The 22,700-nt window shown below is 47.6% G+C and overlaps 1 protein-coding gene across 1 annotated transcript in view; it reads right to left on the bottom strand.

Moving 5' to 3' along the window:
• FAT2 (FAT atypical cadherin 2) overlaps positions 1–18,035 on the bottom strand; it is an 80,752-nt gene extending 62,717 nt beyond the window's left edge. The window contains exons 1-3 of the mRNA XM_005295894.4: positions 17,784–18,035; positions 1,849–5,143; positions 790–1,104 (exon numbers count right to left, since the gene is read on the bottom strand). Coding sequence (XP_005295951.2) covers positions 790–1,104; positions 1,849–5,113 — 3,580 coding nt within the window. The 5' untranslated portion in view covers positions 5,114–5,143; positions 17,784–18,035. The remainder of the gene's footprint in view (positions 1–789; positions 1,105–1,848; positions 5,144–17,783) is intronic.
• Between the last annotated feature and the right edge of the window lie 4,665 nt (positions 18,036–22,700).

Genomic DNA, 22,700 nt, shown 5'->3' on the forward strand with positions numbered 1-22,700 from the left:
AAGGAAGTAGGCATAGTTCAAAACTTTAACCGGTTGCACTATCATGGTGCTGTACATGCCAGATTCATTTACTCAACCCCATCCCATACTCAGAGTCTTTGCCCTCCTTTCCCCAGTTCCCGAGAGCTGATATAGTGAGAGGCCTGGCAGAACTTTCATTTTCAGACCGGCCCCGTGTCAGACTCTCCTAGTTTGGGGAAGCTGTTTACACTAGCATCAGTGGCCTTTGGAAGGCGCTAACGGATCTGGCAATTAATGCTCTGAAAGATGTCGTCTGGAGCGATGGCAGAAAGAGGCTGAGTCAATGCTGCACTAAAAGCACTGGCGAACCAGAGGAGTCCCCCGGGATAGCAGAATTTGTTTTGATTGATCCTGTCGTATGGAGATCGTTCTATTCCACCACCAAAGAGGGCCTTCCAAAAGGCCATCTCCTGCTGGTGCTGATACACTTGCCGCTGGCTTCCACTGCTCAGTGGGGCAGTTGATTGTAAATATTAAAAACAATTTATTTGAGGCTCTCACAGAGGTAAAACAATTTCTTTGAGGCTCTCACAGAGGTAAAACAATCTTGTTTCCTTCTGAGAGCTGCAGATAAAGACTGTGACCGCTTGTGGGAGTGCCAGTGACAGACAATCGGGCTCTTAGCAGACATTGTACATGGGGATTTGGATATTTGAAAGAGTCACCGTTAAACTGACCCACTTCATGAGAGGCCAGCTGTGATTTAGCAGCTGTGCTCTCTTTTGCACTGAGTATGCTATGGAGGCACGGAGTCTGGTTAGTCCTTACCTGTGACAGGGTCAATGGTGAAGAACCCTTGAGGGTTTCCATTTACGATGTGGAAAGTCAGCTTCCCTGCGGAGCTGCAGTCTGGGTCCCTGGAATCAAGCTGAAGGACAGAGGTATTCACTGGGGAGTTCTCCATGACAGAGGCGTAAAAGACTGGTCTCGACATCTGGGGCGGGTTGTCATTGAGGTCGGTGACTTCAATATAAACTTCGGTCACAGAGGACAGAGGAACGGAACCTCGGTCAACAGCTAACACTGTCAGCCAATAGTGAGATGTAGATTCTCGGTCCAGTGGTCCCATGGTCTGAATTGTACCTAGGAGGGTTACCAAAAGCTCTTTCAATGGATTCCAAGAATTCCAAAAAACATGCATGACAATCCCCTTAAAAATTCTGGGTTGGAATTTGTGTGTGGTCCATTAGCAGTTCTGTGTTACCAGGAGATCTGAGTCTCAGTGTTGAATCTGGTGCATGGGGTAGGGCTTATCTCAGAGATGAAGCTTGCACACCTTGGGGTTGTTGGGTGGTGGAGGGGGAGAAAAAGGTGTGAAATGCTGCAGGAGTAGACCCTGATGCCTGAAGTGACTCTTGATTTAATACCCTATCGGTCCAGCTGAACAAGGTGCATGCAAACCTCACTCTGCCGTGGGGCCTACAGCTGGCCCAGGCAGTCCTGGAGATGGGCAATGAAAACCAGGAAGGGGACAGGGAAAGTATGTCTGGGACATACACCAGTCCCAAGTATCCCTGAGCAGCTTCAGGTGGTGGGGCTGTTATGGGACTTTGGCTGTCTTGCAAGGTATCTTCCCCTTGCAGAGCCCCTTAGGGAGGCAGGAGATCCACACATTGGTGAATTCCCATTGGGAGCAGCTGCCCCTGTTAGCTCATGGGGTTGCACATTCCACTCCCCTGCACAAGCAAGGGTGATTTGAGCCCATGGACTTTGCAAACAGAATACAGAAAGGTTCTGTTGGGTCAAAATTCAGACCAACCACGGGATGTCATTTAAGCCAATCTTCACAGAGCCCCCTGACATACCCTTACACTGGCCCGTCATTACCTGTGTCTTCTTCAATGCGGAAGACGGCCAGGCCAGTGCCCTCTCGGATGAAATATTGGAGTTCTCCATCCTTCCCCTTATCGCCATCCTGAGCTGTTACCGTCATCACCGACGTGCCCTCGGGGCTGTTCTCCTGCACCCCGCCGCTGAACACAAAGGAGGCAAAGCGAGGAGGGTGTAGGTTCTCGTTGACGTCAAGGACATCAACTGCCACGTGGCAAAATGAAGAGCGAGAGATGGGCCTCCCGCCATCGCTGACTTGTATGGTCAGATTGTAAAAGTTCCTCGTCTCATAGTCCAGCTCTTTCTCCACCCGGAGAGCCCCCGTCAACCTCTCCATGTGGAACGTCCTCTCCTCGTTGTTGATAAGACTATATTTTACCTCTCCCCCAGAGCCAGCATCAGGATCAAAGGCTTCCAGGAAGAGCAGAATGGTCCCCAGGGGCAGGTCCTCAGGGACCTTCACATGGTTCAGGGCTGGGATGCAGTGTGGGGAGTTGTCATTTACATCTTCCAAAGTCACAACCAGATCAGTGACCGAAAACAGCTGGTGGCCCGTTCTAGGCTGGTCCCTGGCTTCTATTTTCAGCACATAGCGAGGCCACAATTCTCTGTCCAAGGGGCCAGTCACTGTCACCTCCCCGGTGATACTGTTAATGACAAATTTATCAGTGGGGGCTAGGAGGGAATATTTTACCTTCCCATTGTCATCTGTATCAGCATCTTCTGCTTTCACCTGTGCTACAGTTGTCCCTGTTGTTACATCTTCTGGTATCATCACCCCATACGCACCTGGTGGGAATTTAGGAGCATTGTCGTTGGCATCCAACACATTCACAGCCAAGAGTTTCCATGATGACCTCTGAGGAGTGCCAAGGTCATACACAGTAATGTTAAGGATGTAGAAGCTGGTTCGTTCATGGTCTAAAGGGGAGAGAACTTGGAGGAGACCCATTTCTATGTCAATTGTAAAGCAACTGTCTTCATTTCCATCAGTGATCACATAGACCAGTTTGCCATTAAAGCCAGTGTCGGGGTCAACAGCTGCAAGGTCAACAATGGTTGAGTTGACTGGGGCAGTCTCCATGATATCGATAGACCTTGGAAAGTTGTCATCAAACTGAGGTGCATGATGATTCACATGATACAGGTTCACAGATGTTTCCTCCTCCAAGCCTTGGTCCTGAGACAGAGACTCGATGGAGTGGATTATATTCTCCGTCAGCTGCTGCAGCACCCCCGTCTCCTCGCACTGCATGCGGACTGGGAAGCCTGCGCTGACCACAGTGATGTTAACAAATGTAGGTGAAGCATAGTTCTCTTCATCTGTTGCAGTTATTTTCAGAGAATAGAGGGGTGACTGCCCAGCAGGAAGATCTCTGAGAGAGGTTCTAAGGGAAATGACTCCAGAGATGGGATTCAGGTCAAAATGCTGCAGCTCATTGCCAGACGTGATTTGGTATCTTACGTGCTGCAGGTCATCTACATCAATGGCAGATACTGTGACCACGGGGTGCCCAATAGAGAAGTCCCGTGGGATGCTTCCATTGCAGTTTGCCTTCTCGAACACTGGGGCATTGTCATTCAGGTTGTTCAGAATGAGGGAAACGTAAACCTCGGTCTCATGGCGGAAGGGGGATCCCCAGTCTGATGCCCACACACGCAGATGGTACCATCTCTGCATCAGTTCATAGTCCATTGGCTTGGAGGTGGAGATGATGCCTGAGTATCGGTCAATGACAAATGGAACTGCTTTCTTGTTGGCTATGCTGTAGGTGACAAAGGCATTCTCCCCATGGTCATGGTCTGTAGCCTGCACTGTTAAAACACTGGTGCCAGGCGGGACGTTTTCATCAAAGGTGCCATGGTAGGAAGACTGAGTAAAAGTTGGAGCATGGTTGTTGCAATCAATGATATCAATGGCAACAGTGGCGTAGGCCTGACTGTTGGCTGTTGTAACTTCAAGCTCAAAGTGAGACTGGTCTTGGAAGTCCATCGTTCTGACTGTAGTTATGAGCCCGGTTTGAGGGTTGATTTTAAACCCTGTGCTGTCGGGGGTGGGTCTCAAAATATATTTCAGTTTTGGAAAGACTGGAGTGATTTTAGCCATAGCAACTTGGCTCCCAGGTGGGGAAAATTCACTGAGCTGGACTCTGTACACTTCCCGCTGAAATCTGGCAGAGACGTACTTGGAAGGAGGTATGTGGATAACTCTAATCTGCGAGCACAGAGGTGGTTTGCTCTTGTCCTTGGCCTGCAGACTTAGATTGAAACCAGAGGGGTTAGCCAACCAGTTGATCTCTTTGGTTGACACAATCATGAACTCATTGCTCCCAACAAAGGATTTCATGGCTTTGAAATGCCTTCCTGGATCTCCGGCCACAATATCAACGGACTCGATCCCGGGTTCTGAACCACTAGCTTCCACAAGCAATGTTGCATAGAGGAGGTCCTCGGCAGAGTCAGCTGGTGTCCCTATCACTGAGGTAATAGCTGGGGGCTTCCCGGCAGATGGCTCCACTTGGACCACCAGACTAGCTAGGTTTCCGAATCCATTGCCCTCGGAGATTTTCCGCATTCGGTCCACAGCCAGGACCTGCAGCTGATGTTTCCCTCGGTATGTACCATTCAGCCTCCCGGCCGTCATCACTACTCCGCTGGTGGGGTGCACCGTGAACAAGTGTGAGCGAGTGTGGAGGGCGTAATAAAACTCGGCATTCTGACCCAGGTCAGCATCTGTGGCGCTGAGCACACTGATGGCAGTTTTCGGAGGTGTGTCTTCTCTGATGGTAACTTTGTACGAGGGGGGTGAAAAGAGAGGCTTCAAGTCATTCCTGTCCAGAACGTGGATCAGCACTTTGGCCCACGCTTCATAGGCAAAGGCTTTCTCCGTGGCTTGAATGATCAACATGTAATTGTCTTTGACCTCCCTGTTTAAAAGCGCCGTGTTCCCGCTCCTCATTCTGATCCTCAAGAAGCAGAAATCCCCAACCGTGTGCTCCTCGGTTTTAAAGAGACTGTCGCTGTCCCCGGAAGCTATTCTGTATTTGACGGCCCACTCTGGGTCCCTCACGTAAATGCCCATTTTGACGTAGCTCTCGACGTAGGTCTTGGGGGCAGAATTCTCATAGATTGTGGCGTTATAAAAGGGGTGGGTAAAATGCAAGGGGGAGGAGTTGCCTTTCTCAGAGCTCCCCAGGCAGACCAGACAATGCATCAGAAAACAAGCAGAGCTCAGGACACTCTTCTTTGTAGCAACTTCCATGGTGCGTGAGGCAGGGTGTCTCCTTGGGCCCTGAAGGGAGGCAAAGAACGGACAATTAGTCTGTTAGCTAACATGGATAGGGGGTAGTTATATTAAATCTCGTATGTTACAGCATGAAAGAAGATGCAACGCAAGGTAAGGATGTGATTGAACTACGCATTATGCTCACATCCAGCAGGACCTGATTTAAAGAAACAGTATCACTCTCCAGCAAATGTCACAAAATAGGAACACAGGAATTACCAGACTTGATCAGAACCATGGTCTGTCTAGTCCAGTCTCCTATCTCTGACAGTGGCCAGCACAAAGTGCCTCAGGGAAACTCCATTGTGGAGAGATGTGGGACAATCTGCCCTAATCTCATCCTAATCCCTACTAGCTAGAGATGGCATTAAACCCTGGTGCATGAGGTTTTCGGTCCCTTCCAAAACTCTCCTTTTTTAGCAATAGCTATTACAACTTAGGGTGACCATTTTATTCCTATAAATGTTTAGTCCTTCTTTGAATCCTGCTGAGGCGATGTCCCATGTTTTACTGAAACCTGGCTGAGCTGTTGTGTGCTTTCTGAGGTTCCTTCCTCTTGCTGAGTACCAAGACACGAGTGTTTCTGCGGTAGGTACAATCCTACTGCCCCTGCTGCCAGGTTCCTTCACTAGCATCACACCTCAGTCTGTGGATTAACAACGTTCTCATCATGAATGTGACTGTCACAAAGACATGACTGTGACATCACTGAAGGGCAGCAGATGTGTAATTAATATGGAGAAATGTTATTAGCGAGGGTGACAATGGTTTTTAAATGGCCAGGGTATTTTTTATAAAGCTAGATGAATACATTTCTCTTTGCATTAAGGGATGAAACTGGGGATATTCACTGATAATTCAAGCTATTTATAGGTGCCTCTATTTCCCTTGGATATCCCAGGAGATCACTCTCTGGGACTGTCCCTTCTTCTTTTATATTCAAATTGCATATCAAGTACCTGCCAGTTGTTTGGCACCTTACTAATTTAAACAAGAAGGACTTGTTTTTCCAGGTGCTTTTTCAAGATTCATCTCTTTAAAAGCCGGGACTGGTTCAATTTCCTAGTTAAACCAAACATGAGGAACAAATGATCCAAACCCAAGTTTGTGTGCATGTATGTCAGCGTCTCTTGCTGAGATGGCCAATAAAGGGCTGTACACTAGACACTATCCTTCACACCCAGCCTTCATGAATAAGTAAAGGTCTGTCATCCAGCAGTCTAATTGACTGGTACTCCTTCCTTTCCGGAACAAGACAACTGAAGTTTAGCTATTGCATATGTGGCATGGGTCACAGGGAAGTGCAAATATCAGAATGAGAAGCAAAAGCCAATGTCATGTGGATTTGGTACAGAGCTGGCAAAATCTTTGCTACTATATTATTTTGTTTCCCAAAAACTCGACACTCACTGAGTCCTGAGCAAACGATGCAACACACATGTGCTTAAAAAAATCCCGGGAGGACAAGGCGAATCTATCAAGAGAGACGTGCAGTTTCTTCTAAGTCTGAGAGCTGTGTTAAAAGATCTGCTTGCTACTTAAGAGAGCAAAAGAGTCTGGCAACATGTAGGGACTTGTCTGAAGCTGCTCCTCTACAACGTTTTAATGGCGGAACCTAGAAGGAAGACATGTGGGTGTGTTTGAGTGTGTGTGTGTCCCATAGGACTGCAAAGCAGGAAGAGTTTTTTGTCTCTTCCAATACACGTGAGGAGAGTGAGCCAGCATTTAAAAAAAAAAAATGTGAAAGAGACGGACATCACTTAAGAAGATAGGATTTTCCAAATGGCATCAGACCATTAACTTTCATGTCTGGTATCTTTTCTCTAGCAGGGCCAATGCTTAATGCTTTAGCATATGCTAAAACATTCCTCCTGACTCCCGCCGTTATTAACCTATGCCCTAAAGCAGTCAGTTTAATTACCCTTATCTCAGCATGCGCAACTACTGATATTATTTTTACATACATAACTATGGCCGAATTCTAACCCCAAGCGTGTGTTTGTGCAATTCCCACTCAAGTCAATAGAAGCTGTGTTTGCAAATGGGACAGCAGAATTTTGCACTTAGCCAATACTAGAATGTTCCCTTCCCTTCCTGCTCTCCTGAAATAGCAATGAAATTCCTATAGATTTTTCCCCCTTTTCATTTTGTGAGTGGACAATAATCCCTGTTTTCAAACTCTCCCACGTGTGGGCCCAAGGGAAGCACAGTCACTGAAGTCAGAGGTTCTCTAACATTTTTGTTCTGCTGACCACTTCCTAAGAGAGCTGCTCATGGACCCACCTGCCTTTCTAACACTCCACGCTCCCACTGCTTATTCCTCCTGAAAATTCCTGTCTGCAGATTACAAGGACCACACTGGGAGAACTACTGAGCTAAGGTTCATTTGGGACAAAGCCCTATAGAATTTAATAGAAAACAGTAATCTTTCTGGGGTTATTTTTAACCATTCTATAGAATTGAATGGAGAATCCTCTCTCTTCTACTGGGTGACTTTAAAAGTCTAAAGAAAGGAGAACATCCCGTGTCAAATTCAATAGGTTTGCAGATTCTATAACCCCTACTAAATATCGATGGCACCCATTGGTGTCTTCCTTATTAAATTTGATCAGACTTCTCCAAAAGGGGAAGCTCTGAAGCTGAGCATGCAGGAAAATCATAGCGTGAATAACACTGCTGTGCTCTTATTTCCCTAACCTAGTCACACCCTCAGGTTGTCTTTTGGTTTATCCGTGGGCAGGAGTAAGGAGACACATAGAGTTTAAAGAGTGGATGGTGTCAGTGTTATTAAAAAACCCAGCCTCTTCCAGTGAAGTGATATGGGGCCATCCTTTCCCTTGCACTAGAGCTCTTACTTTCCAGTGCAAGGAGATGACTCAATGCAGTTTCTATTTATTCTGTTCTCCATTCAGGTGTGGCACAGTACCTTGGGTTCCTCAGTGCTGTGTAGGTTTTAGGTTTAGACTTTAGCCACATTGGTAGGTTCAGTCAGATGGTTTCCGGAAGCCAGCACCTGGAGCTTCCAAGTGTGAGGTCATTCTTTACTTAGGTAATGTGATGGAAGGGAAAGGAACCAGAAACCTCCTGGGAGGACGCTGTTTCTCTTACAAAGCTTTCATATAATTCAGGCAGTAAAGATATCCTCAGAGCGTATGAAGTGGCACTAGCTGGAGATCTTTTTTTTTTTTTGGTAGGTGGGAATAGGAAAAGAGGATGTGAAAGCCAACAGGTGACAGATGTGTAGTCATGTTGGTTCACTGGATGGTGCTCAGCTACTGCAGAGAGGAGCATGGAATAGAATAGAGTTTGGTGCTCCTTAAGATATGATGTGCTGCACGTCTGTTAAAGTTCACTTCCTCCTTCTTAAAAGAAATGTTCTGTTGTGAAGAGACTGGGTGTTCTAGGGTTTGGTACATTGGGGCTAAACTTCAGGCATAGGAAGCAGCAGATATTTTTAAACAAATCTGAACGCAAAAAAACCTTAACTATCTCAGAATCTAGCTTTAAAATCTTCAAGATGCCTCCACTCAGATCTCTGTTTGGTAGGTTCTTACGTGCAATGAATCTGGTGGCTCCCCAGTCACCAGGTCCCAGTGGACAGGTCAGTGTCCACATTTGAAGAACCACCACCGCTGTTGGCACCCTAATGTCAGCAGAGGTCAGTGTGCTCACAGCTGGGATTACCCTCTCACTCCCACAGGTCAGGTTTTTACAGATCGCATGCGAGGGGCAGCAAAAGGATTGATTCCACAACACTGCTGCTGCTCGGGCATGACTTCTGTCTCTGGAACTGTTTACCTGATACCTTTCACACGGACTAAGCTCACAAGAAAAACGGGTCAGAGATGGAACCAGAACACTTAAGAAAGCAGTGACAAAGCTCAGGCAGAAAGCTGGGGAAAATGAATTGCCCATGGGAGCAAAACTGGTCCGTTATGGCCTATCCTAGGACTCAGGGGATGAGGGGAAAACCCTTTAGGAAAAGGCCGATAGAATTTTACAGCAATGGAACCAGTAAAGCTCTGCAGAACTCTAGTAGGTTTCTATGACTTTGAAACCCTACAGATTAGGCTGTGTAGGTGAAGGGTGTAAAATAAACTGAATTTAATATCACAATAAACAGGAAATCGTGTGCAGGGTGTATGACACTGGCCTGGTGAGGGAGTAGGGCATTAAGGGAGAAGAGGCTTTAAGGTGAGGGGAAGTACATAACTCTAAGGTTTCTGCTGCCTAGTTCAGGGTTCCTGAATCATGATTTAGGTGTAGCATCCTGTATAGGGTCTGGGTTTTGCCTATAGATTAATAGAGAATGAAATCCTTTCCGTGATTCGATTACCCTATAGGATTCTATAGGAGTGACATTATTCTCTATTAAATGTTAATATTCAAAATGGACAAGCTTTTCGGCAGGTTATTTTCTATAGGAAGCAAGAAAAACAAATCCCTTCCATGTCTTTCGGAGCAGTGACTCAAGAAGTGACACAAGAAGAAGTGGGCTGTAGTCCACGAAAGCTTATGCTCTAATAAATTTGTTAGTCTCTAAGGTGCCACAAGTACTCCTGTTCTTCTTTTTGCGGATACAGACTAACACGGCTGCTACTCTGAAACAAGAATACTGTGACCTGGGCTGTACACCCGGCTGTGGCAAAAGTTGTCTATGGGGGTAAAATCACACACAAGCACTCTGCTCCTAGAAATGCACTCTGCATACAACCTGAACTCTGCTCCTAGAAATGCCCTTTTTCCATGAGACCTGGAGGAAAGACTGGATTTGGGATTCCCATTCTCGGTACCACCCCCCTTTTTATTTCTTGCAGGACATCTACCCACCCTGCGTCATATATTCCCTGCCCTGCTCCTCCCCTTCATTTCCCACTCACCTGTTTAAAACTTTGCACAAAGCCCAGCCAGAATACTTCTCACAGGACAAACAGGTAGACACATGCCTACCTCTTCGCCAAAGGTTGTAAGGGGGGGCGGAAAGCCCTGTAGCTGCTCAAATTACAAATGACAGGGTCAGTTTTATTGTGGTTCTAAAGTGCAAGGGTCACAAAGGAAGACGGGACAGAGCTAAGGGAGCAAATTATTTAGCAAGGTGGGAGCCAAGCCCGAGGGGGGAAGGACTCCAGGAATGCACCTTCTCCTAGCTCAGTATGTACCTGACCAGGAGGAACACAGCATGAGAAATTCAGTTAGGGCCAAACATTGCAAAATGAAATCAACCAGAAAATAATTACTGTTGTTCAATATAGAAAATGTAGGATTAAAAAGTATATATTTTTAAAGAGGACATTTATCCATGTCACTAATAACACTTTTGATTGACACTGAACCCTCTTGAAAAAAAATCTTATTGGCTTTTCACAATTCATGCCGTTTGTTTACAATTTGCCATTTTCTCTGCTTGGTCAATGTTAAAAAGGCTGGTCCATTTGATCTTGTAGCTAGATAGTTTCTAGTCAGTTTCACTGCCGTGTGCTCATGTATTAGCATAATCCTGCCATGTTTGCATTACCAGGGCTAAAGAGGCAGATTGTTGCTGTTTAATACAGGGTTCCACTGGACTTTAAAAAATAAAAACAATGTGATGGAACCATTTCTATTAGTCTTAAGTGTCAGTGTTGCCAACTCACATGATTTTAGCATGAATGTCGTCTCCTGATATTAGGGGCTTTTCTTAAAGCACCAGCTCCTGGATTCATGTGAATCTCTGTTTTCATTTTTAAAAGAAAAGAATGTTTCCAGCCCTCATAGTTGTGAAGTAAAACTTGAAAAGGCGAACCCTAAGCACTACACCGCCAGAAGACAAATAAAAAGAGCCCCAGTTTTATTATTTTTAAAATCTCATGATTTTTAAGCCAATCTTGTGATTTTTTGTGGGGGGGCTGACTCATGATTTTTGAACATTTGGGGTTGGTAATGCTGTATGTGATGTGAAAGTGTGTTTGGGGGCAGACTTGACTGGACAGCATCCCTTTAAATCATAGAATATCAGGGTTGGAAGGGACCTTAGGAAATCATCTAGTCCAACCCGCTGCTCAAAGCAGGACCAATCCCCAGATGGATTTTTGCCCCAGATCCCTAAATGGCCCCCTCAAGGATTGAACTCACTACCCTGGGTTTAACAGGCCAATGCTTAAACCACTGAGCTATCAAACCAGCTAAGGAAAGAGACCGAGAAGATCACCAGCAACAGGGCACTGCCCCGGCCCTGGCTTTGAGGGCTGTATACATGCCTAGAGTAGATAGAAGATGATTGCCTGCAGAGATGTCACTGTTTCTATACCCCTCTGTGAGCTGGTCTGCTAACCACAGGAGAAGGTCAGGCGGCTTGAGCTTGGAGTATCGCTGGGAGGGTCGGTGAACGTCAGCAACATCAGCCCAGGTTAATACTTGTAATGCAGCTTGGCACTGATCTGGTTCCATTCTCATGAGGCCTTCAGAGCACTTCATAAACGCTATGTCTCACAACCCCCCGTGGAGGAGGGTGAACATCATTGTCCCCATTTCACAGACAGGGAAATGGAGGCATCAAGCAATTAAGTGACCTGGCCCCTCTGCGGCCTTTCCAGCTTCTTCCAGCCCCGCCAGCAAGAGGGAGTGACTCAAACCCCACAGAGCAACCAGCCTAGGTCTAGCCGGCCAGTCTTGACATCGATCACAGGGCAAGGAAGGCGGGAGCAGTTGGGCTATTGAACACTGGCCAGCATCAGCAGCCGCGCTGTGTGGTGTTACTCCCAGGGATTCCACCTGGTTTTGAGTAGGAGGTGAACGCAACAAGGCACCCGAGTCTGTGCCACATACATCGGTGGGCAGGTGTGTTAGTCTAAACCCCTCCCTGCTTGCGCTCTCTCCCTCCTAGAGGCCAGATTTCCTTCATCTCCCAGCTCCTCTTCTTCACTGATCCCATTCGGCAATCGGCAGCTTTTGCAACCTATCCCGTGTTCTACTGGGTTCCAGAGGCAGTGATCCTTCCTATCCCAGCAGTTAGATACCGCGGCGCAGCATGGGAGGAGTGGGGGTGCCTGCGACGTGCCACCTCGAATGGGTGATGCTGAGGACAGCAACCACGGGAGCTTGAGAAAGAGCCTGCCTGGAAAGCAAGCTCGCAGAGGGAGGCGAGTAATAATTTTATTCCGGCAGGGAGCAGGGTGGCTCTTTATGGCTCCCGTGGGACCGCACCTGGAGTATTGGGGTCAGTCACAGGCACGTCATTGCCCGAAAGATAGAGACCCTGGAATGCGGTTTTGGAGATGGGCAATGTGAACGGCTTTGGAATATGGAAGGAGTCACTGAACTAACTGTGGTATAGCGCGGACAAATAATGACCGCCCCTAGACATGGGAATCTATTCCTACATGCAGCATATAAATACCAAGCGTGGGGAGGAGTGATTGAGTACAGTGCACATGGGTATAAGTAGGAGGCATAGGAAGAAATTCAGAAAGGCAACGTGCAGGCTGAATATTAGGGAACACTCTGGGGGAGTGAGAGAGGTTTGGCTGCGGAACAGCCAGTAACAGGACAGGATGGAAATCCCATTGCGCTGGGACATTGAGAGTACTCCTAGTTTTGGCAAGGGCTGGAAAGTCTGATCTTCAGGATTCTCCATTTCTGACGCGCAGCACCAACTCACCCACAACATCCGCTCTGCTCCAACTAATACTGCCTGTACCTCTCACCCCCTCCCCGACACTTGCCCCTTCTGTGGCGTGAGGGAGGCCCTGGCGCACGTCGATCTCAAGTGCACCAGGCTGCAGCCCCTTTTCCAGCTCCTACAGAACCTTCTCCTCAGGTTTTGGTGCCACTTCTCCCTGTACCTCCTGCTCCTTGCACACTCCATCCGTGGTCCCACAAAGTCACGAGACCTTCTCATCTGCCTCCTCCAAGGCGGCTGTCCACCACACCAGGAGAAGGAAGCTGAATGGGGAGGTGCTTTGCGACTGTGGGGCCTGCTTTCGATCTTCCCTTGGGTCGTGTCTCTGGGCAGATTCCTTTGGGCCACATCCACTGGCTCCCTGGATGCCTTCGAGGAGCAGTGAGCACGGTCCGGGGTTCTCTGCTCGGTGTCCCACTCGGGATCCTTGCTTTTGACCCTCTGAGCTCACTCCCATTCCTGTTTTATCATTTGTTGTCCCCAAACTCTTTTGACGCCTGGGTCCAGTGGCTCCTTCCCTTGGGCTGGGGGAAGGGGTGGGGCCTTTAGATGTGGGCGGGCTTCCGCCTGCCTGTCCCTGGCAATTTCCTATGTACTGCCTTCACCTCAGCCACAAAGAGCCACAAATTCAAACCAAGCCAAGACAAAGCTGTAGGAGGAGGTGGTGAGCCCCTGCAAGTCTCATGCCGGGAGAGAACTCCTTTTGGATCAGTCATTGTCTCTCTTTGCTCCGGCTGCTAACACGTCATTTCATATTTATTTTTATTTAAAAGCCACTTGTCCAGAATCTTTTGGGAGTCACTCCTGCCAACCGCCTATGCACAGAGCTCCCGTCTGCCTGCAGGACTGGCCCCAGAAAAGGGCTCTGGAACCCAGGGTATGTCTATCTGCGCTGCAGTTGGGAGGTGTGACAGCAGCGTGTGCGGACATACACCTCTACCTCGATAGAACGTTGTCCTCGGGAACCAAAAAATCTTACCGGGTTATAGGTGAAATCGCATTATATCGAACTTGGTTTGATCCACCGGCGTGTGCAGCTCCGCCCCCCCGGAGCACTGCTTTACCGCGTTATATCCGAATTCGTGTTATATCGGGGTAGAGGTGTACCTGAGCTAGCTTTGACCAAGCAGGGTAGCAGGTTAGTCGTGGCAGCAAGGGTAGGGGGTGGCATGGAGAGCGGTTGGAGTACAGTCCCTCCAAGGACCCCCAGCATGCACTAAGGGGGCTAGCCCATGCCGCCACAGCTACGCTGCTAGCCCGATCACAGCTAGCTCAGGTATGCGTCGTATGTGCTGTATTTGCACCTCCCGATTGCCGTGTAGACATCCTGCTAGCACTTACGCTCCCTTCCCAGCCTCTCTATCCCAAACAGACTCACAGGAGAATTCCGATTCTCTCCCAGGGATATCATTTGATTGATATAATTTATATGACCCATCTCCGTTGCCGACTTCCTTTCTCAGCAACCCAATTCACCTGCTGGTTGTTAGTTCTGGTCCCAGGGCACACGTGCCCCATCAAGCCAATTTTCTGCTCGGTCTACAGCAGCGTTGAGTCCTCTGCACTGGTCCTTCCAGACGCTTCCTTGCGTTCAGAGTGTGTGTATAAAGTAGGGTGATGGGGATGAGTCAACAAATTCAGCTGCACACTGCAAAAGGTTCACGGGCAGATCTCTGGGGAGCTGTTCTACAGAAATGTGCGCTGTAAAATTCCACAGGGCAGATGTTTCAGCCAATGGAAGAGCTGCCCAGATAGCCTATAAAAAGACCAGTCCTGCACGCCGTTAGTAAATGCAGGGAGATTGTCTCCCTAAGCAGCGCTGTAATACTATCGTTCTCACGAGTTACACCTCTACCCCGATAGAACGCTGTCCTCGGGAGCCAAAAAATCTTACCACGTTTAGGTGAAACCTTTGATCCGCCGGAGTGCGCAGCCCCGCCCCACCAGAGCACCGCTTTACCACATTATATCCGAATTCATGTTCTATCAGGTCGCATTATATCGGGGTAGAGGTGTATTTCTAGATGCTGTACAAGCAAATAACCCAGACAGTCCCTGCCCCAGAGAGCTCACCATCTGGGTATGTGACAGTGTGTGATCGGTGACAAATGTGGTGGGGAGAGCAAGCTAACCGTAGAGACAGGTATGTTTGCAGGTAGTCACAGTGGGCTGTTGTCACAGTCACACTTTGTCTCAATGAGATCTTATCAACTCGGGACTTCTCTCTATATACCGTCTACTGAAGATACGCTTTTAAAGTGTCGCCATCTACCTACAATATTTATCCAGAGTAGATCGATATGGAGTAGTAGATATCTATTCACATTCTCTCTACATCGACCTGTTGCTTAATAATAGATATAAGTATCTTATATAGCGATAGCTCTGCCTACCTGGTAAGTATGACATACATACTATATCGACAGTGTCTCTACCTAAAGAATTTATTTGCAGTTTCTATCTAAACCATGATCAGTCCCTAGCTACAAACCTTTCTGCTTCCTAAAAATACCCCACAATCTGCTCTGCTCTCTTCAAACACCGCCCAGCTCTTTCTTCCAAGAACCAGGAAGGAAAGTTTCTTTGCAACAAACCTGCCCGCCTGCCAAGGAAAACCGCAGCAGAGAGGACAAACTGCTTGTTCAGCTAATCAGACTTCTAACAGGACAACGGGGCACTGGCTTTTCCAAAAAGGTCTGATGCTTCTTAATCCTATTATGCGTTTGCACTGGTGGAGACTTACAAATAGCCACTGATATATGCACAGACACACACACATACCACATATGCACAGGGGTGAACACAAATAAACACATGCTCACAACAAAAATACCATTTTGGTTGCAACGGGCTGGCACGATGATCCTGAGTGACTTGCACTGGAGCCAAGAGCTGTTGTCCAACGAGCATAATGCAACATGAATTGGTTTCTAATAGATGTTTGATTCCAGGTGTGAGTTAGTTACTCCCTTTTCCCCCCCATAAGAGTGATGCTTATTTCTTTAAAGGGCCAGGAGACCCGCAGCTTCTGCAAAAGCTTCCTCTTTAAAGTTCACTCAGAGTAAAAATATTAGCAAGTGGGAAGTGCTTCAGAAAAGAATGGCCCCTGCAGAGAGTGAAGTTTGGGTGCATTTTAAAAAAAATGTTCCGGATTATAAGAGGCGGTTGTGTGCGTGTGTAGGTGATGCAAACAAGGGCAGTATATAGCTCAAGACGTAACTACAGAATAAAATCCTAAACTGGTTCTCTTACACAATAAATCCCCCAATGACCCCCAACTTCATTTATCTCAAAGTCTGATGTCCCTGAACTACTTCAGATAAGCCAGATAGCGCTGGATATTAAGAGGTGATAAGGTAGCACAACAAGAAGTCAAATGATTTCAGCATCACTAAATGCTGAGACTGCCCAACTTTCCTCAAAGGTGGGATACAAAGTGTTTGCTTTTCAGTCTCGACCTCGCAGCGGGACTTGCTTCGCTAGCTCGCAATCTGGACAGCCCAGTCACCCGGACATCTTCCCCTCTGCAGCATGGAAGGTTCCTGGATCTCTGAGTGGCTGGGAGAGGTGAGGCTTCTAAACGGCAAACTGCAAATGATGCCGCTGGGACCATGAAGCATCCGTACTACCTGTGCAGGCACCTTCCCTTTCCCACCTCAGACCCAATGCCACTTGTAACCATTTTCGGCCCAGATAAGTATGAGCTAACCTACAGTCCTGGCAGCAGCTCCGGGGCTTGCACAGGTGTATGTGCCAGTGCCCATCAGCCTGTGAATTGGTAGAATCACGGAAAAATAAAGAGTTTTCAAACTTTTGTTAACATGATAGCATTTTTTTTTTTAGAAGAAAGCTCCAGGTTTTTTCTAACTATCCCAAGCAACAGATGTCATTGCAGAGGTGATCTTTGTCCTTATGGATTCTTGCATTCCACCTGGTCTGCTTTTAATTCCCTCAGGAGGTTAATTACCTGATTGCTGCTGCTAAGGGCTTTCGTAGATTATCTCCATGCTGCAAGTGCCCGCGTGCCCCTTTTTCTCTTCTTTCCCCTTTCTGCCGTGCAACATGTGTGCTGGGGAAAGAGCAGCTGCATGTTCATTGAGCTGCGTTTACGAAGGGATGTAGATGGCGATTGCTATCAGGGCTGCATACATGCCCAAAGAAGCATACATGCATTGACACAAACACACACATTATATGTGCCCACGCCCACGTGAATGCCAAGCAAACACCGAGGCCTTGCTTCCGCTGAGCTTTTCCCTTAATTTCCCACCTTTGCAGCCCTATCAGCAACAGAGGTGGGAGCGCCAGGGTAGGCAAGGTGCGAGGGGCCCTGGCGTCTTCACCACCTTGCTGTCTAGATTCACTCTGAGTGCGGTTAGCTGTCCGGGTAGTAAAAATGCCGAGTGCCTTGCCTACACAAGCGCTCCTTCTGTACAATTGAGCTGGCCTCGTGGTAGCGTAACAGGAAATAGTAAGGTAAAGCCTGGTGTAAAAACAGCCTGCACACAATGCATCGATAAATCATGTTCGTTTCGCTTGCATTCCCTGGGGGATTCAATCTGAGCTGCTGTACGGAGTCCATTCACCGGACGTGACGGTCTGCCCCGAACTCTTGGGAAAGTTTACAGGAATGAACTGAAAAGGCTACTGCCCTGCTCGAACCTGGGGCAACACATGCCAACATTGTACACCAGCTTTCCCTAGCCCAGTTCACAATTCCTCATACTAGGACTGACAAGAGCAAGGGAAAGAATGAAAGAATAACAAAAAGTTGTTGGTTGGTTGGGTTTTTTTTGCTAAAAGTATATATCTTTAGGCTTGGGCTGTTTGTGGTTAAATCTATTTACTCACATACAAGCACGGTTTCATGAAGTCGCCCCTGACAATCCTAGATCTGTCCATCCTCCCTGGGCTTCCCCCCAGACCATGCTGCACAGGGCTCCCTGAGTCATTTTGAGTTTGCAAAGGCAGCGAGCAGCGTGCCCTTACCTGTTGCAGCAGGAAAGACCTCTCCTGAAATTTATCGTCTTGCTGCCCCCTCAGCCGAGTCCTCGGTCACTGTGCAGCACCCCACAAGCTGCAGGAGATCCATGGTGGCTGTGAAGTGGAGACGCTCAGAGAAGTTCCGGCAAGAGGAGATTTTGCTGGCTGAAATCCCTGCAGCACAGGTTGAAAGCAGCTAGCGAGAATGTTGCAGTAGGTGTAACTCTTTCCCTGAAGTTCCAGCCCTCCCTGACTGACTAGGGGAGGAGGAGAGGCATTGCTCTCACTCTGGAGAAAGGAGCACGTGTGTGTGTGTGTGTGTGTGTGTGTGTGTGTGTGTGTGTGTGTGTGTGTGTGTGTGTGTGTGTGTGTGTGTGTGTGTCAGAGCTGGGCAGACTCCCAAGTCTCAGAGCCAAATAATGGCAGAGCTTTTTACTGTTAGATTAGCCAGCATTGCCATGAAACCCAGAAATGCAGCTTAAAAGACCAGTGGTTGTTTTTAACTAGGAACCAGGTAGGTGCTGGCGGGAGGGATGGGGAAAGGGGGGAGAATCCTGTTCTGATCACAGAGGAGCTGATGGCTGAAAAAGCACCTGGGACGTTACTGGTATTGAAGGGTTGTGTTGTGGTAGCCCCTAGGAGCCCAGGCATGAACCAGAGCCCCATTGTGCTAGGCGCTGTACAAACACAGAACAAAAAGACAGCCTCTGTCCCAAGGAGCTTCCAATCTAAGCATAAGATAAGAGACAACGGGGGTACAACAGGCGGACAGTGGAGTACAAATGTAACCCGCACACCTCCTGGGTGTGGTGTTCTGTCCCATCTAGGGGCACCGAGACTGCTTAGAGAGAGAGATAAATGAGTCTGCTGTACAACCTTAGCTAACAGGCAGTTGGCTTTTAGCTCATGCAGTAGAGGTTCATGCACAAAGCTCTAGAGGTCCATGGTTCGATCCCGCCCGCCGATAACCAAGGTCTGTCGGCATTACAAGTGCCACACCCAGAAGGTGTGTGGGTTACACAAGGAAACAGTGAGACAAACGGCAGCCTTTGGGAACTTCTGATGAGTCTTAGCTGTACAGAGGCTAAAAAGTTGGTTACATCTTTCTAGCTCCCAAGGCTTTTCGTTTCCCCCCCAGACACGCCGCTAGATCTCAGCGGGGTTGCACAGGTGCAGCTAAGGACAGATCTTAGCCCCAAGTTTTTCAATTCCTTTTTCTTTTTAAACCAATTTGTTAACCTAAAATTGCCAGTAGGTGAGAAATCTGCCGTGGTCTGCCATAATGGGGAGATACCCCTTTTAATCACAGCCGGCCTAAGAAAATGTGTAAGCATTGGGGTGGCTGTTCCGGTGCTATCGACATGGAGGCTGTAGTGTTGACAGGACATAGGTGTTTTTACCACTATATTATCTTACTGCTTGCACCCTGCCTACGCTACAGGTTCTGCCATTGGTCGCACCATTGCAGCTGCACCTGTGCCGGAAAACGCTTATCAGTCTTCCTTGGGTAGCTGCACCTTGGGCCACATGCCTGACTCACGCTTTTGACTATGCGACATGCCAGGGAGAGCTGGCTGGCAGTTTTCAGTGAAATTTTTGTTGTTGAAAAATGGCAGTTTGAAAAATGGGGATTTTTCAGTAAAAAAAAAGGATTTATTTTTCAAAATTTTCAATAATTTTTACGAAACCACAACTGAATTTTTGTTGATGCTTGGATTCCATTTGCCCCCCCTTCCTCCCCCTCTTTCTTTCCCCTTTTCAATCACTTTTACTAGGAAAATGGAAAAACGGGTGGAAAAGGGGGAAAATCATGGGCTTAATGAACATTTTTGGTTGTAGCTGTTTTTCAGTGGAAACTTGAGTTTTCAACAAAATCTTCACCCACTGTGTCTGCTTTCCTCGGAAAATTTCCTTTTCATCAAGCCAAAACCTTTTTTTTTTTTTTTGGATGAAACATCTAAATTTTCGGCAGAAAAATAAACCCATTTTCTGACCAGCGGTAGGAAAAAACCTGAAATTTGCAAAATGAAAACCAGCAAATGTTGATAAAAATTCTGAATGGGTTTGTCTGCAGAATGTTAACAATTTCCAAATTTTGTGAAAAATCATCACCACTTTCTGACCAGCTCTAAAGTGGAGGCAGATGCAGCTCAATCAATGCTGATCACAGCTTAGCTACGTGTATTGCTGAGCACAAACAGCGGAGTCTGAAGATATTTTTCCTTTTTTTTCCTGCCCAAACAACACTACAAACTAATGAGATTCGAGAAAAAATAGTTCTCTCTTTTATCAGCACTTTGGATGGGATCTTTCAAGGCCCTCAGTCAGCACTGGAGTCTTCTGCTCTCCCTGAAGTCTGTCGTAAAGCTCTCACTGACGTCAAGGGGAGCACAACTTGGCCAGGGCTAAAGAAGGGCTTTTGAAAACCCCATCCTTGTTGCCAGCTCTTGTGATTTCATCCGAATCCCCTGATACTTGGTGTTTTTCTTAAAGCCCCAGCTGCTGGAATCTGGTTATTACCTCAGAAGCTGAGCTTTCATTTAAAACAAAAAGGAAACTTCTGGCCTTCATGGATGTGGAGAAAAGCTTGAAAATGAGCCAATGCCAGGAGACAAATAAAAAGAACGTCAATGTTATTTTTTCTAATCCCACGATTTTTAAGCCAGTCTCATGATTTCGGGGGCTTGACTCACGATTTCTGAACACGTGCGGTTGGCGGTACATTTGTGTGTAGCCAGTTTCACTGTTTCCCCCGTTTCCCCCGGATAAGGACCTATCCTAGAAGCGGAGACTCTTATCCGCACACAGAGTCCCAAGGAAGTTGATGAGACTCCATAGAGCCATAAGGGTCCCTCCATGGAGATCCCAACCTTTAATTCTCTCTGTCTGCTCATATAGCCCCCAGCACTGCCATGTCTGAGAACCTCCCAAGTAGTTATGGATTTATCCTCACAACACCCTGGTAAGGCAGGGAAGGATGTATTATTATCCCCATGGGACCCTCAGGCACGGCGAGATTAAGTAATGTGCCCAAGGTCACAACAGGAGAGCATGAAAGCTGGGAATTGAACTCAAGAGTTCCAGACCAGGACCTTAACCTTTGCTGTTTGTGTGGGAAGTTCTCACAGCAACATGGGAACAGGAAAATGTGAGTGGAGAGCTACAAAAAATGGCAGAGGATGGTGTGAGCCCTGCAACTTACATACCTGGCTCAGTTTTTGAAACTGACTTGGATTTCAAGTTGATCGTGCCCTTTAAGAAATGGCCTGGACTGAATAAGTCCCAAGAAGGGTTACAAACATGACAGGGTTTACATAACAATCAGCCCCTCATTTTTGAGATGTCTCATAAGAAGAAAACAAGGGCTCTCTCAGTAACAATAAGGGTAGGTATATTGAAAACAAATGGAAGGCCATGCTACTTCACACAGCTGTGACCCTCACAGCCACATAAGGTGAGAGAATCCGGGGTTGATGCCTAGATTTCAAGGAGGTTAGCTCACTTGATGAACAATACTGACATTGTATTTCGACGTGCTAAGTTACGAGCGATCAAATCTCTGGCCTCGGGGCATCAGCTGATTGCCACAAAAGTTGGGAAGTAATTTTCCCACATTTAAAGCCTTGCACAATTGGCCAGGTGCATTGTTTTATTTCACCAGCCTTTGAAGCATCAAGATAGGCCACTGCAGAGACAGGATACTAGAGCTGATCGGGTATAGCGAATCAGATGCTCTCAGCCAGAACGGCTGGAAACACCATTCTGGACAATGCAGCGCCATCTGTGAGACACCCCCTCCCTCAACTCTAACACCTGCATAGTATATTTGCTACCCTAGATTGTCAGTCTCCCTATTTCAGTCCTTTTTCTTTGCCACATTTCTGTGGTAAAATACCATTTCAGCAAGCGCTGGGCATAATAGTCCCATGAATGAAGTTCCCATGCTGCACCATGGGCAAACGCAGGTTGGCGCCGAACCCAAGTGCATATTAATGTCCAGTCATCTTGCACAAACACATGCTCTCACATACAAACACATACTCACACAAACACACACAGACTTCCTTGACGGCAAGCAAAAACATCACTGAGACACTCTCCCAGTTTCCACTAGGTCAGGGAGCAAAAATCCCCCACTCACTCTTAAACAGTGGCTCCCACGCAGAGCAAGTTGCTGGTGTCATGTGGTCCCAGTTGGGCAGCTGGTGGGTTTTAGTCTCAGGTCTCAAAGAGCAGCATGCCTTATCTCCCCTGCTATGGATCAGAGGATAGTCTCTAAGCTTCACAGCAACTGATGAGGCCTTGTCTGACTTAGCCAACACAGGCAAAGAATGTCAGTGCAAACACCAGTGTCAGCCACTCCTCTCCTCTCTCCAAGTGAAAAGGGGACAGAGACAGTAGCACTTATATCCATCGGACACTTGTATCCACTGGACAAGGATGAGGGGACCAGCTCAGGGAAATCCCTAATGAAAAGGCAACCAAGACTCAAAAATGTGGATGGTTTGGACTGGTGACTTCCCTTGCGGTAACGCCAGTCCTTAGGCCTTGGCTACACTTACCCGCTAGTTCGACGGCTGGAAATCGAACTTCTGGGTTCGACTTATCGCGTCTAGTCTGGACGCGATAAGTCGAACCCGGAAGTGCTCGCCGTCGACTGCGGTACTCCAGCTCGGCGAGAGGAGTACCGCGGAGTCGACGGGGGAGCCTGCCTGCCGAGTGTGGACCAAGGTAAGTTCGAACTAAGGTACTGCGACTTCAGCTACGTTATTCATGTAGCTGAAGTTGCGTACCTTAGTTCGAATTAGGGGGGTAGTGTAGACCAAGCCTTAGTGTCTCCCTGCGTTGATATCCCAGTCCTCAAGGCAGAGACAGGAGTTGTAGGAGAGAAGGAGAAATTCTGCATAGAGAATCAAGGGTTTT

This window comes from Chrysemys picta, chromosome 8, assembly GCF_011386835.1.
Source record: "Chrysemys picta bellii isolate R12L10 chromosome 8, ASM1138683v2, whole genome shotgun sequence".
Classification (NCBI taxonomy): domain Eukaryota; kingdom Metazoa; phylum Chordata; order Testudines; family Emydidae; genus Chrysemys; species Chrysemys picta.